The sequence below is a fragment of the Ornithodoros turicata genome, chromosome 6 (genome assembly GCF_037126465.1).
Source record: "Ornithodoros turicata isolate Travis chromosome 6, ASM3712646v1, whole genome shotgun sequence".
Taxonomy (NCBI): Eukaryota; Metazoa; Arthropoda; class Arachnida; order Ixodida; family Argasidae; genus Ornithodoros; species Ornithodoros turicata.
This window is the reverse complement of record NC_088206.1, coordinates 3,963,000-3,978,904: the sequence shown is the minus strand read 5'-3', so window position 1 is coordinate 3,978,904 and position 15,905 is coordinate 3,963,000. Positions and strand designations below refer to the sequence as shown.

Here is a 15,905-nt window from a genome sequence, read left to right as displayed (position 1 = left end):
GTACGTTCCGTGACATGGAAGAAAATACTCACGGGAATATCCTCCGGAACTCTGCCTACGTAAAAGTGTGAGGTTGAATCCAGGTCCATTCTTCCATACCCAGGGGGTGAAGCACCGGATACCTCTTCTGGATCATCTCGGGCTCCGTCGGGTTTACGCTTCACGCTCAAGGTGGCGAAGTTGCCCACCCTGCAAAACAAGTTCGGGTTACTTCTCTACTTCGTGAGATCTGGTTTTGGTCTGGTTGTCTTTAATATCAGCCAACACGAATTTTGAGCATGGCTCATGTGGATCTAAATGCATCAAATTTTAGACTGCATTGGAGTTGCCGAATGTTAGCAGACGCAGATCTGTTTTTTTTTATAAATGCGGCAAATGTGGATCAAAATTTCTGAAGTCTCTGCACATAGTACAGGTATGGATTTCTGTAATTTCAGCTGGCACTTATAAGCATAATATAAGCCTGCGTAAATATGAATGTAAAAGAAAAACTGCAGATGTCGAGACGTAAGCTGCTTGCCTTTGTTATGTAGCAACAAAATTTTGCGAACATGGGGCACGATAATATGGCTGTGCAAATATTTCGCATTTTGAATATGAATGGAACATTTTCGGTGTTCATATTCAATTCGATTAGACAACTCTATATTTGTGGCTTTTGAATAAACCGGATACTGTCTTGATGTATACAAGATTCCTGAATGCACAGGCCTTACAAGTTAAACCGACGCAATGTTTCTCCCGTGGAAACGTGGTGCATTCCGGGCTCGTGATGTCAGCGTCACACAAAATCATCCAGTGTGTCTGCGAATGATTTCTCGATGGTTCCCCGCCGGTCCTGCACAATGTGAACTGTCCGGATTTTTGGAAAGCAACCGCTGCCACGTGAAAGCGCACCAGCTTGAAAGATAGCTGGAATATGATGACACTAAACGTGCGCAGTTTTAGCATCGTGGAAGATTGAAGTTGAAGGCTCAAATGAGAGCAGCAATGCTAGGTTATTTTTCTTAGAAGTGGGACTTTTTCTCATCACATGACGGAATGGCACGTAACACATTCTTCTCTCATTTCTGTTTTAGTCAAAGATCGTGCATGCGATTAAGTGCATAGGTACTTGATATTTAAAAAAAAGTAATCCCTGGTTGAGGGCTTCGTGCGCGGGGCCCATTCAAGCGAGGGGCCTAAGGAGGTCCCCTTACTCCCCCCCCTATCGCCAGCCCTGCTTAGCAAGTACAATTTTATAGTCAGTGAAAAACGTCACTCCCTCTCAGAAGAAAGTACAATGTAGTACCTTGTTATGCTAAGTCACAAAAGTTGTAACCTCCACACTACGAGCTAACAGAGAGTATTTTCTGTCTGGCTGACTAGGGCAATTTGCCTTTTACCGCGGAAAGATGCAGAATTCATAGTTCCCTGCTGCGGAATTCAGGATTTGCCTCAGCAGAAAAAGAAGGGCCTTAGTTTACAGCAACCTACTCTCAAGGGGTGGTTACCTGTAGAAAACGCTGTCGCGACAAATTACGCTGCTTGGTACTGAAAAAGAAACGTTACCTGAAGACCTCTACTTTGTACCACTGGCTGTCTTTTCCAAGCTGGTGGTCATTCGTTTCAATCTGCATGTTGTGCTTGAGACTAGTGGTGCCCCCTCCAGCATTAAAGGAGAACTTGATCTTGCGATCGATCATTTCGATGGCCATGAAATCATCCTGTGCCAGAATACAAGAACATTTGTGCAGTGCAACGTTAATTTATAGAGCCTGAAGTTTTCGGGAAATATTTTTTCAAAAATTCAGAGGCAAAAATCGGGTAAATAGACGTGCGCACTAAATTCGGGTGAACTCGGGTGAAAAAACTTCGAGTACGCTAAATTTGGGGAGAAATCGGGCTCAGTTACTCAAACTGACTGTAGTGGTTAGCTGCAAACTGTGATGTAACTGCGTTTCCGCCAAACAAGTAAGTCCTACACAGATCCCAGTGAGGGCATTTCGCCGGGTAAAAATCGGGTTTCACCCTAAAGAGGCAACCTTCAATTCGGGGAAGAATCGGGTAAAACCCCAAAACTTCGGGCTCTATAATAATTTATACAGCGATGACGATGATGTTAAACAGGCCCACCTTTCCATCAGAATTTGCTATAAAGAACAAGAGGCTGTTGGCATCGGGTTCTTTAATGGCAAAATTGAGGACGATGGTGTTGGTAGTGGTAGACTCAATCTCCGGCCGGAAGGACCGTGAGCAGACGCCGTCGTCGTCTGCGCTCAAGGACACACGTATCTACATGAACAGATAGGTGCATGCTGAAATCAGTGCTGGCCAAAAGAGATGGTGCAACCAGAGTAGACACAGAGTAGACACAGAGTAGACACAGAGTAGACACGGAGGATCGACTTACGCTAGAGGCACGTTGTCGAGCAAGTAGGATCTTATCCCGCAGTTCCTTGAGGTTGAGCTGAAGCTGACTGTGCTGACGACTGGCCCGTCCCACAGACTGCTCGGAGCGTTCGGCTAATTTGTCAGCAACGCGGACGCCTCGCTGGGCATCGTCGACTGCGGAACGTACGTGCGTCGTGTTCGTAAAATAGCTATGCAAGGTTGCAGCACTGTGCAAAATCAAATCCAAACATGCCGTATATGAACAGGGATATGTGCCTAACTTTTTTTTTTTTTCCCCCAGAGATTTAACTCTAATGCTGCATACTGGCCATTGACATCAAAACTGAATCTCACAACTACAGGCGGCAGATGCAGCCATTTTGCCTTTTCAATGGTTGCCCTCTAATGGACCGTTTCATGAATTAGGTACAAGTGAAGATGGAAAGAGCTATTATGACGCAAAAGTGACCAAGGCCAAGGTGCACCAAGAATTATCAGTAGCAATCCTAAATGCTGTTTCCTTGCTCCTTTAAAGGGACTATGAAATTTCCCGAACCCCCATACTTTTTTTCGATGGAAACTGTTCTTCCCGCAGAGAAACTAATATGCCACAAATTTTTCCGGACGAAATCGCTCCACTCTGTGAGGAGCGCGCGCTGGAAATGTCTCTTCCGCGTTCCTCCTCTGCCGCGCATATTTCCCTGCCGATGGTGTAACTGTACGGACCGCACTTCGGTTACCCGCTACGTCACCGGTGTTGCACAATGGCAAGTAATGCCGCGAGCTCGCGCTGTGGCTGCCGCCACTGCCAAAATCTGCCGATCGCGCGAAAGCTGCTGTCATGGAGATTTCCACTCCCGATGAACGCATACGCGGGATCCTACGGCGCATGCTCCTGGCGGGATTCCTCGGCTCGGCAACACATCACGATGACGTGTTGCTGAGCCGGCCGTGGTCGCGTCAAGTTACCCGCTGTGTCTCCGCTCGGCAGCTCGCTACGGCGTGGCGCCAGCTGTCCTCCCTTCGCCGCTCCGTCTAAATTCGCTCCCGAGAAATCCGCTCGCGCGACGAAAGTAAAATTTCGGTTCTAGACTCAGAAAAATGTCTTCTTTCGAACGAAACGAAGAAAAAAATCGTTTCATAGTCCCTTTAAGGAATATGCACAGTAATTCTACACTACTTCATTCGCATATGTTGCGAGACATCCTTTATCAGAATCCATTTGCTCGGTGTTCTCGGTTTCCAATCAACCAATGAACTAATCATCAACCCAATCCAACTCAATCCAATCAACATGCTTCATCACACATGTGTGGTACGCCTGATAATCTCCATTTGTAGGAACATAAAATGTGCGGAAGTATATCGTGTACTAACTGAGCTTCGTCAAGTTGTCCAACCCCTGAGCCGATCCGGTCTCCAGAGCAGCGGCTTTTTCACCGAGTAATGCAATACGCGCCAGCAAGTCATCGATCTATCAAACAAAAGTAAACAGAAATGAAACCAATTGTTACGCACAGCTGTACTGTCAACATTGCTTATGATTATACTGATGGGAAATTCAGGGGCTATCACTAGTCACAGTCTTTCTGGAGATCATTAACCAAAATCATAAAAAAAAACAAGAAAGAGAAAAATCACAACAAACAGCGCAAATGAATGTGCATGCTTTCATGATGGAATGCTGATAGCCAGTGGCGTCACTAGGGTACGCGTCGCCCGGTGTGGGAGCTCTTTGCGTCATCCTCGCCCGATCCAGTCTACAAGCCGTACTTGTAATAACAGAACTGCCATGTCACAGCATTTACGATTATTATACCGCATTTGCTCAGTTCTAACGCACCGCTGAACGTAGCATGCATGTATACGTAATTCCCGAAAATAAAAAAAATGACTTGAGGCCGATTCCACTGTGCGAATCATACGCATGTGTCTCCAAGACGCCCGAAGCATGCGACAATGCTAGATTGTCTTGTTTGGACCACACAAGTGCCTTCCACTTAAACCAGGCTTCATTGAGAAACTACGTTTGTGGCATGAAAGGCCGGCGACGTCCAAAGGCGCAGAGCCGAGCGGCGTTGCAACCTGTCTGTGCTACGGCACACTGTGTTACCACATGTATTAGTATGCCATTAAGTCGCACAATGTCAAGTGTTTTTGGAACTACTAAATGCAACAATAAAAAAAAAAGAAAAAAGAAAGTGTGACCGCATGATGATCGCAAAGGAAATGGTGTCTACAGCAACGCAGCTAGCATTTCAATCTGGTTCTCTAAACTTCGATTTTGGGACATGATTGAGACATGCATATGATTGTGAGCATACATTTTGAGTGAAAAAAGAATATACTAATGCAAATATGATAGCCCAATGGTCGGCATTACCTTATCGTTGGCATCCCTCTGTGTGTCATCCGCAGCTTCTGCTTTGCGTCTCGCTTCCCGGGCCCCAGCTGCCACGTCTCGTCTCAACTTGTCTAGCTCGCGATTGATGGCAGCCAGAGCTTTCTGCGCGTACGTTATGTCCTTTTCCAGAGCCCTCAGTGCTGCTTTCTTCGCACGCATGTCGTACTGCAGTTCTTTAAGGGAAAGTGTAATAAAGCTCGCTGTTATTACGCCAAAGGCCGTACATGAATAAATGCTTTACCTTATCCGATTTTGAAGCAACTGCGAGGCAACAAAAGCACAAATCGAGTCTGAGTATAATACAAATACAGTATAATACATTACAAAAATGGTGGGTACACCACAGCTGACATTCTCATTTGCATCCCCTCCCCTTTTGATTTCCCCTAGGGTACCGCGAACTGCAGGGGTCGTGGAAGCTCGCAAGATTGGGTAACAAAAAAGAACAGCAGGGAGAATTTTCACTCTAGAATTTAGATGCGACTTTTCCCCATTCACTTTTCCCCGGTTAGAATTTTTCTGTGGAGATTTGAAGCACAGTTATCTAAAGATAAAAACATGTGCAAATTGTACATCAAATTTTTTTTTCTTCTGGCTATTGTGCAATCTTTAGACAGCACTCCTTGGGTGGGTAGACAGCGCTCGGGGTGGTTTCATGGTGACGCTGACCTTGTGTAAGAGTTACACAGTTACGGCGGTTTCTAAACAATGACTGACAAAATACAGGGTTCACGACGACCAAACCGACAGCAAGAGGCATCTGAATGTGTGCCACACGCAGAATATATCTTTTAGTCAACCCACCCCTCAATTCACTCCCTGAAAAACCCCATTTTTGTCAGACGTGCGCTTTCAAATTGCTTTCATGCTTCCAAACTTTCGATGAAAATATAACTTAAGAAATTTAATCGCACTCAACAGATACTACAGAATTGAAGCTGCTTATCAAAACAAGAACACGCACGTGACATCTATCACCTTAATTTATGCAGCTTGTACAGAACCGCTCGATAAAGTTGGAGACCAACAACAGTGCGCGGAGTTACAAACTTTAAAATCTTGGGATAACCAACGTTTAAGCAACGACACTTTGAGGTCGTTTCTTCACTCTCACTCGACAACATCGTATACTGAGCGAGGAAGTTTTACCTGGTACGCTGTGATCTCTCAGTTCCTTGGCCTGCCTGAGGAGGTCCTCGCTTCTGTCACGGGCGCGCTCTGCCCTGCTCATGAGGGTCTCTCCGTAACGGGGGTATGCCTATGTGGACAGGGCCGCAAGTGTGATGCTATAGGCTTAACGCAGAGAGAGAGAGTTAATAGAAAATGTAGGACACCTCCTTATAAGCCCTGTCCGCAGCCTCGGATGCCCCTCGTGCTGCCTCTTCGGCTTCCTTTATTGCATCTTCAATGTTCTCGTAGACCTTTGCTGCCTTTAGCGCAGCTTCCGACACTTCTTGTGTTTGTTTGAACTGGCTGTAAAAGTATCAACGAGCACTGTATAAGCGGTTAATTTCGCGGCCTTAATAATTTGCGAATTCGGACGAAGGCACTACAACCCACTACATGTATGGCTCCATTTCATACGTTGTAGTCCATGGATTCAACATATCTCACATCCCTCATTTGAAAGTTTTTTTAACTGTTGGGTTTTTAAAACTGCGATTTTTTCCGAGTCACCCCTGACTGTGGTGCCGAACAGTGGTGAGAGGTGTCAGCACACAGATGGCAAGTGACGTTTTAGCTGTGCACGCTTGCCCGGAGTACCCGAAGGGTCACCATGACAAGTGTCGTTCTCCGGTGGTTGGCTCCCTTTACAACTGCCTACGTCGTCATGGAAACTGAAAGGTTTGTACTTCCTTTCTCCGCCCTGAAACGTCACTCCAAAAATGCGCGAGGAGGTAAAGTGCTGAGAGCGACAGAGGAGCCCAGCTCGCCCAGCGCGTGACCCTCGGAGCGCAATAGCTTCGTAACGCAGGATCGCAGAAACGTATCGTTTTGATGTGCATCATCTAGCAGACATAAATCAATACTTACAACGTTATTTCTGCAAAAGTTTGGAAATCGTTTCACAGTTCCTTTAATTCTGTGATATGTTGATCCTGCACTACAGAGTTTTTAGGGGTGTCCCTAACACTTCACGGGACTTCAATTATGCGGAAAAATAGCTCACAAAAATTAAGTCCGCGCAAAAATTACTACTTATATAGTAAGTCGTCTTATAGCTGACTGATTAGGTGCCATTAATTCAGTGTCGACTCCTAGAGGTCACGTAGAAAGACTACGTAGGTAGCAGACACAAAAATAAACTGCGGCACATTGAAGTTAGAGGCACTGAATTAAAGAAGAAAAACCTGGATGCTTACATGTAGGAAGCTAGCAATACACGTTCTGGATCATGACTCAATCTGGATCGCTCTGTCCAAAAACTGATTTATTTTGTCTCTAGGCAGAAACCAGTAGCCTATGCTAAGCAGAAAAGCTAAGCTATAAGCAGAAAAACTGGCTCCCGTGAAGGAAATATCTGGTTGAACTTGTGTCTAAGAAGCTCCTAACTAGGCATTTCTACGTTCATGCACACCTGCTAAAGTTTCCTGGGTGAGAAGAAAATCTGAGCCATGGACTACCTGTTGAACCTTGCGTTTTACGGTAAACGCCGTATATGTACACTGTTGTCTATTGACGACACAGTTGTACATAGATGACACGTACTATAGACGACACACTAGGTACTCAGACACAACCTACACTAAATAGTGACGCAAAGCATATCTGCCGACTCACTCAGCAAGACGGTCCACCTGTGCCTCGAGCATTGCTGCGTGTCTCTCCGCTGCACGAACATACTTCTCGCGGTACTCCGGGTTGATCCGATCCAAGGTGCCACGTCTGTGCTCCAGCGCTTCCGTCATGTTGCGCAACTCCTTCAACAGCCGAGGCAGTTCCTGTGCATTCCGTAGGCATTATTATTAGAGTTTTATGCAAATTTGTTTGAAAAGAAAACTGCTGCTACAAATCATCGTTTTTGCTCACGTCAAAGTTTAAGGACGCATCTATGACGTCGTCCCTCGCATTCTGTAGCAACTCCCGGGCTTCATGCAAGGAAGAGTTAGCACTGTCCGCTAAGTGCACGCTGTCCTCCATGAGTCCCTGCGATTAAAAAAATTCGGTGCGGTGATTCTGCTGAGATATTAGCATATGTAGGAGTGCATTCAGGGTTCTAAATCAATGTTGGAACAAAAATTCGAGGGTCACTCAAGGACCCTTTAAGACTCAGCCGTCATATTGTCTGGAATATAAAACACGGTTCGGCCAGGACTTCGATGTTTCACAAACCTATTTACGGACCAAACGTATCACGCAACAGAACACATGGGGAGTGTGTAATAGTGATCCGTTTACGAGCATGGTTAATGACTCCTGAACGTTAAAACATCATGGTATATAGAAAGGACGGCTAATCAATACAATACAAGACACAATATGAAGAAGCCAGACAGTGTGGCGTTCAGACAAATGTTCTATTCAGACTCACTGATAAAGCTTTCCTAAACCAGAGCTCTCCGAGGGGTCTCTGATCAAGGGATAAGGTTAGAAACGACAACAGATAGGTAGCTTCTGCCCAAGCCATTTTTAACATTGACCAATTACACTCACTTTAAAGCTACGTATTCACCTTATGAACCATTCAAAGCACATCTAACATGTCAGCATGTTTCACAAAAAAGCTCCTCGAAAAAGACCAATTCAAACATACGTGCACCATCTCCAGCTTTTGTATGTGTTCCTGCACCAGATTTAATGCATTCGCAGTGGGCTTCTGCACGTCTTCCTGCACAATGACGAGAATTTCTCTGAGGAGGGCTTCAACGCGATCGAGGCGCTCGGTAATTCCGCCTGCGTGTTGGGGATTGAGCAGCAATCCTTTGACACGATCCAGAAGGTTATGGGCTTTCCTGTAATGCATCCGCAAGAAAACCTCTTTAGAAACAGCCCTCAACTAAGTATCGCAGAGCATCTGACCGGTTCTCCCTTTGAGCATCTTCAAATGGCCTGTCAAACTTTCTCCTTTGCAATTCCTGCAGAATCCGCTTGGCTTCTTCAATCATGCGTGCTATGCCCAGACCGATTTCACCCTGTCCGATGCCGTGCCTTTTCAAACGGTCCACCAAGTCTGCACAAGTACAAGAACATGACAGATGTTGTTGCTGCGATTTATTACGGATCATTTGTATTACATGCCTCGCAACAAAATGTATTGTAATCAGGACCCGGGTAGTTTAGTTAAAATACGATTAGGGCCTGACTCTTTAGGGTTATACCCGATTATGCCCGACATTTCCCTCCTGATTCAAATCTGAAAAAAAAAAAAAAAACAAAAAAAAAACAGAGTTTAACCGGGTATTTCCCCGAAAACTACTGGATCAGGGGGATGCAAAGTTATCACAACTAACACAGAACTTTGGAAGCTGTGTTGTAAATGCATATAAATATGCTGATACAAACCGTCAAAACAGATACCATGCCTAAATGCATGGTATCTTAGATGAGTATAGTACTTAGATGCATGGACTAAATATTGATACTCTGTGAACACTGATGTGTCATGTGGATTATGCCGGGTAAACCAAAGATTTATGCCTGATCCAATCCAGTTCAACCCGATTACACCCGAATTCTTAAAGCAAAATATAACCCGATATTTTTATAATGCGTTGCTTGTCTAATGCGTGAGATGCAACGTAGGACGATGAGCTGTGGACAGGTAGCAACAACGAAAACAGTGGCGAAGGGAGCAGTGATGAATAAATGGTAATGTGCACCAATTCCAACTGTTATACTGCCTCCCTTTCGTTGTTTCCTTTTTTTTTTCAAAATTCATATAGTACCCTGAACTCGGGGGGTAGTCTTGAATTCGAGGCCGTCTTAGCTTTGAGAAAATACAGTATATATATGGAGCACAAAAGTTTCTGCAGACACTGACCAAGTATGTCCTTCCAGATGTTATTTATCTCATCCAGCAACCTTTGAGCATCCAGGAGGACTTGGTGGGCATCATCAGCGACTTTTGGAGTAGTTATTGCTGTGTCTATAGCCTGCACAGAACGAGAATAAGCATCCTGGTTACTTTCTATCTGGCTAAGCTGAAGTTTAACTGTCATAATAATTGCAACAATACTTGATCTTCGCAAAATTATACTTGTTTATGTGACATGCTAGAAGCACCTGTTGGAGCCCACGTAAGAGCAAGTGTAATTAAAAAGTGTAAATATCTCCCACCAGTAATATTTTCTAGCAAAATAAAGTCAGCAACATTCTAGACCTACCCTTTCAAGAAGGATGTTCGCCTGAGTTTCCAAATTGAAATGGAATGAAAAATTTGACAGGACTTGATTTCCTTCTTCAATGAGGTACAGATAGCGATCAAGACGGACCTGTAATTTGAAAATGTGATATTCAAACATTAGCCGTAACATCCGATGAACACCACAATTTATTCGTGAGGCCACATTTCACTGATTGATTCCACGCTGAATTGAACAACTTTATTCGGGCCATAATCCTAATTTGCTGCTGAGTCTCCCAGCCAATGCAACATAGAAACTACTGTATTTGACCGTGTACAGTAAAACCTCGTTAATTCGGATCGCACAGGACCGACGAAAATGTCAGAATGTCGAATTATGGAACGGGCAACATAAGACGAGGTGAACTTGCCGTTATCGACGTACCTTTATTGTGAAAAGAACTGAGAGCGTGGTTGGCTTTGTACCGGAGATCTGAGCCTTTAAAACAACCTTTCTGATAGAACCACTCGCATAATTTGCGCACCCCCACTTTTTCACTACAAAAGTTAGGCTTCACCTAACAGATGCGTGCTTTAGGAGAAGCTCGCTTTAGAAAAAAGTGTTGAAAGCACGTGCTGGGCCTTTTGAATCCTCTCGGAAATTTCGGCAGCATTGACAAAAAACGAAGAGAGAAAATCATTACGACCGACCTCTTTCACTAACAGTAATGTAAAATGAACAGTCACTGTCTATTTTCTTACCTAAATTTTTATTTTGGTGTAGTTCTTTCGTTACGAATTTCGGATGATACGAATGTTTTCCGCTACCCCGTGAGATTTGATATCATCGAGATTCTACCGTATTATTCGCCCGAAGGCCCATATTTTAACAGAAACTTAACATCTTTTAACAGATTTTGCACACGTTTTTCAAGTCAAGCTTGTTAATGCCTCGCGCAATTTGCGCACCCCCAACCTTCGCGTCACTTTGTGGTAAAAAAAGTGTGCAAATTATGCGAGTAAATACGGTATGTACTTTGCCGATATTCCCACTATTTCTTTAATTTGATTTTCAATAAATCATGGGCCTAATTTATGGGGCCCATCAGGGTCAAACCAAGGTACAGCGTAACTAGACCCTGAAGTTTTAGGGTTAAACTCGATTTTTCCCCGAATTTGCACCCCGAATTGAGATTCACCGGTTTAGGGTTAAACCCGATTTCCACCCGCAAAACTGCACCTAAGCTAGGCACCTCACGGCAATGACATACTAATTTTTCACAAAATACACGGTTGATCTCAACGTCTGATACTCTGGATAGGCTGTACAACGAACGTTTGTTCGACAATAGAGCCCGATTTATCCCCAAATTCAGTCTGATGGTAATTTTTCCGCACGAATTTGCACGAATTTTCGACATCAAGTGATTGACCCGAATTTTACCCCCCGAATTTGGAAAAAAATAAAACCCGAAAACTTCAGGGTCTAAGCGTAACTGGCAAGAAATTGATGGTTCTGTGCTCACCCGTAGTGCCGAGGTAGTATCGTTCATGGCAAAGAGCAGAAGCCACAAAGACGAGAGCAGGTCGTCTGGGTCAATGCCGTTCAGACGCTCCAACATTGCTTCTACGTCATCCAGCAGTATTCCTGTACAGGCGTCATTACAGGCTGCAAGAGAACATAGCAGACTCTAATACAGCAGGAACAAGAATGGTCCTTCAATATGTGTTATTTTAAATTGTGTGGAAATTATCTCCAAGTGAGTGTCACATTAACTCTATAATTCCGAATTCCTTGCGGACACCACCTTTAATAAAAATCGTATTTCATTACACAATGTACATGTCGACTTTAACTAAGCATTACGACATATCCTACAGGAACGCAACAGACAGACAGAAATTATTTCCGAGCACGTAAAGCAGTAGAAGTAATCGACACAAATGCTCCGGACAGTGCCTTGAACGTAACCCCAGACAAAATATATACCTAACATATAGGTAATTGCAAATGCAACAACGTTCTGGAGCATTCGAGGCACTCAACTTGAATGCACTTCTCTCAACTGCATTCAAGGCAAGTGTGTTCACGATCGCACATTCTAAAATTGAGTCACACACTGCGTAACCAATCTTCTCATGCAACACATGCAACAAAAATGTCACCGTTAAAATAGTGCTTACATTTGCACCCGTACTCCGTGAGGATATGCCGTGCCATACACATCGTACAGTCCCTGCCCGTAATTCCGGGCAAGCAGTGGCACTGACCCGTCTGAGAATCGCACCGACGGCTGTGCGATCCGTAAGGATTGCACTCACAAGATTCACATCGGCCACCTTCGACCAATGGGTTGCCAAAGTAGCCATCCGCGCACCTGCACAATATTTTTCGTGAGTATTACAGCGAGGTCATGTTCTCACTTTGAGACCCGATCAAGTCTCCCTTGCTTGTGTGCTGGATACTACACTGTTCTGCAACCAGTCTAGAAACCACAGAAACTGGTCTAGAGACTAAAGGTTTTAATCCAAGTGCCAGTTAAATTAATCCATGCCCCATAAAGTTTGCATGGCACATGGATTAATTGCAGTGGAGCTTGGATTAAAATCGGTGGGAAAACCTGTAGATGGATAGAAATCCAGCGAACCAGTAGAGATGTAGGAAGGGAGTTGCCTCAGGACAGAAGCCGCTGATATTTCGAACAGAGACTATTCTTCTTCTGGGCCAAAGAACAGTCTCTGTTCGAAATATCGGCGGCTTCTGTCCTGAGGCAACTCCCTGGTCTAGAAACTGATTTTTATGGCTCGCAGAAACAAGAGCCTACAACAACCTGTTAGTATTCCTAACTTGAGCGCAAGGCTGTGGCTGTAGTTCGCAGTTGAGCATACCTTTCGCATCGTCTGCCAGTATAGCCGGGCTGACAATCTGTGCAGACGTAGTCGGGTCCACTAGTTTGACAGGTGTCACTGAAACTAGAGAGAAACAAAAATGTGTTGTAGGGCCTCTTCGAGATGTGTGACTTTATTCATACCACTAACACGTACCAACTATGTAATCGAGACAGATAGGATTCTGTTATCACAGACATTTTTATTGGTAAAAACGCACACCGGCACTAAAACATTAAAAACAACTATAAAAGCTCGACGTTTCGGGAACACCTGGACTGCTACCTGCCGTTAATACCTAGATAAGTAAGCAATTCAGCCAAGACACTTTTTTTTATGATGCGACCAGTACTGTTCCCGAAACGTGAAGCTTTTAGTTGTTTTTAATGTTGTAGTGCTGGTGTGGTGTGTTTTTACCAATAAACGTGACATCCCTCCAGCCTTTGGACTACGTTCATAGAAATATGGACACCATGTTCACAGATATCATTTCGCCTGTGAAAAAACAAAAGCGCAAAAGTACCTGTTTGTTGGAAGTGGACATGCGCACGGAAGACAGGGACCTCTTGCTGGAATTCCGTAGTAGCCTTGGGCACATCTCTCGCAGTGGTCTCCCACAGTGTTGCCAGTGCAACCCTAAATGGACAATACAATTTTTGTGGTGTTGCGATAGCTCTGGATTTAGATATCCTTTCGAACATGGACCAGGGAACTGCCAGCCAGCAACATGGTACATAGAGCCTGAAGTTTTCGGGAAATATTTTTTCCTACATTCGGGGGGGTAAAAATCGGGTAAACAAACGTGTGCACTAAATTCATGCAAATTCGGGTGAAAAAACTTCCAGTACGCTAAATTTGGGGAGAAATTGGGCTCAGTTACTCAAACTAACTGTACTGGCTTGGTACAAACGGTGATGTAACTGCATTTTTCTGTCAAACAAGTAAGTTAGTGCATTCCTACAGACATCCCGGTGAGGGCAATTTGCCGGGTAAAAATCGGGTTTCACCCTAAAGAGGCAACCTTCAATTCGGGGTGCAAATTCGGGGAAGAATCGGGTAAAACCCTAAAACTTCATGCTCTAATGATACAATATATTTTTGGGCCACACTCACAATACAGGCTCCAGTCTCCTTGTCACAAGTGCGCGTGCGATTGTTGCAGTCGCAAGGTTCTGCCCAACCTACTAAATCCAGGAGTATCTTGCTGTCGAGGTAGTTTGGCTTGCGCTTACGGTAGAAGCCATCTGCTGGATCCTGCATGCCAAGATAATGGCTCTCTCAAAGCTAATGCTAAAAAACACTTTTATAGCATTCAATTGTACTGATCATGTGTACTGGAATGTATAATTATAATGAGTAATAATGACAGCTTCAAAAGATTCGTCTCACCTGACAAGACAGGCCAGTGTACTGGTATGGGCAACGTCCCGTTTCGACTCCTTGGGCAACATAAGGCGTCACTTCCCCTGGTCGAAGAGGAACAGCATTTTCGAGGGACACTTCGCTTAGTCTGGAAAAACATAAAGCAAAATTAAAGTTATATGCTCATTACCTCGCACACCTATCAAACACTTCTAGAAACAACAAGATTAGGGGTGTGCAAATCTGAATATTTGAAGTCGAATCGAATATCGAATCGAATGGGGGAAAAAAATGCCGAATACCAAATCGAATATCGAATATTTGTGCAAATTTTACAATATATGTCCTTTGCACTAAAACTTTGTTATTTGTAGCTTTAGTGTAATTTTTCTGGCATTAACTGTCATGAGAGATGCATGCAATCACTCTGTGGGAAGCCTCTACTCTTTCATTTTACGTGATAATGTTTCCTGCTTTTCAGGTGAGTCTACACTTACTCGGGTAATTATCTTGACTTCAAAAGTTGATGTCAGGCAGTGACACAGATATGAGGCTGCTACAGGTGACACGGTGCTACGAGGCTGTAATTGTTTCTGAACATCCACAGATCACTTGTGAAACAAACAAACTGGCACCCTGCCTCAGCTCTGCCATGAATGCCCTTTAGCTTCTTTGCTGTAGTGCGTACATCTTGCCTGGGGAAGTCGCGTTACCGAAATTTTGAACTTTAAGGGACGTCTTTCAAGACATCATTTTTGTGCCTGGGCTGCAAACATTATTCGAGAGTCTTAACTTTTTGAAGCCCACCTCAACGGCGTCAAATCAAAATCCCCCGCCGGCACCGCTAAAGTGCACGTGGGAGGGCCGCCGCCCCTTCCTCAGGCGAAGTATAGACAACTAACTTTAGCTAACGTTATCTTAAACTAAACACAGTTCCGCCTGTGTTGGTCCTGCAGCACCGGCAATTTTGTAAAGGAGGCTTCACCTCGTGCAGGGAAGCATCAGGTGAAGCCCAGTTTCAGGGTGGTGTCGTTCATATTTGAGGAATGGTCGAATATTTGGAAAGCTGAATATTGGATATTCGATTCGCGAATAGAATATACTTCGAGTAATCGATATTCGATGCGAATTCGAGAACCCGAAATATTCGCACATCCCTAAACAAAATGCTGAACCGTTCAGCTAATTCAGCCCCATTCCAGCTAGTTACCATACCTTGCATATCTGACGTCAGGACCGTCTGTCGCACGGATGAGAATGTGCTGCACGTTTTGGAGCGCAACCATCAGCATTTCACGCGTCACTGGCACATGAGGGTTGTCCACTCTCTCCCAGTCATCCTACAAATATGAAAAAGAGAAAAAAAATGTACGACAGCGAAACCAAATTGCAGGACAACGTGAAGCAGAAAGAGGAAGGTCAAGATGAGAGAGGGCGGTGTGTCCGATACAAAAGTGGTGACCGGTACAAAGGGGCAAAGTGACGAGCAAACAGGAGGCCAAGCTATATGTAGGGCCCGACTTTTTCGGGTTTTATTTTTGGCCAAATTCGGGGGGGTAAATATCGGGTGATATTTTTCATTCGAAAGTTCGG

The 15,905-nt window shown here is 44.4% G+C and overlaps 1 protein-coding gene across 1 annotated transcript in view; it reads right to left on the bottom strand.

Moving 5' to 3' along the window:
* The window catches only part of LOC135398866 (laminin subunit alpha lam-3-like), a 76,296-nt gene that overhangs the window by 11,737 nt on the left and 48,654 nt on the right, over positions 1–15,905 (bottom strand). The window contains exons 29-49 of the mRNA XM_064630397.1: positions 15,528–15,652; positions 14,340–14,460; positions 14,064–14,204; positions 13,474–13,586; positions 12,951–13,034; positions 12,246–12,439; positions 11,588–11,730; positions 10,102–10,209; positions 9,759–9,870; positions 8,798–8,948; positions 8,532–8,730; positions 7,808–7,924; positions 7,559–7,719; positions 6,112–6,250; positions 5,927–6,035; positions 4,757–4,950; positions 3,751–3,847; positions 2,393–2,547; positions 2,116–2,274; positions 1,552–1,706; positions 33–189 (exon numbers count right to left, since the gene is read on the bottom strand). Of these exons, the coding sequence (XP_064486467.1) occupies positions 33–189; positions 1,552–1,706; positions 2,116–2,274; positions 2,393–2,547; positions 3,751–3,847; positions 4,757–4,950; positions 5,927–6,035; positions 6,112–6,250; positions 7,559–7,719; positions 7,808–7,924; positions 8,532–8,730; positions 8,798–8,948; positions 9,759–9,870; positions 10,102–10,209; positions 11,588–11,730; positions 12,246–12,439; positions 12,951–13,034; positions 13,474–13,586; positions 14,064–14,204; positions 14,340–14,460; positions 15,528–15,652 (2,934 nt within the window). The remainder of the gene's footprint in view (positions 1–32; positions 190–1,551; positions 1,707–2,115; positions 2,275–2,392; positions 2,548–3,750; positions 3,848–4,756; positions 4,951–5,926; positions 6,036–6,111; positions 6,251–7,558; positions 7,720–7,807; positions 7,925–8,531; positions 8,731–8,797; positions 8,949–9,758; positions 9,871–10,101; positions 10,210–11,587; positions 11,731–12,245; positions 12,440–12,950; positions 13,035–13,473; positions 13,587–14,063; positions 14,205–14,339; positions 14,461–15,527; positions 15,653–15,905) is intronic.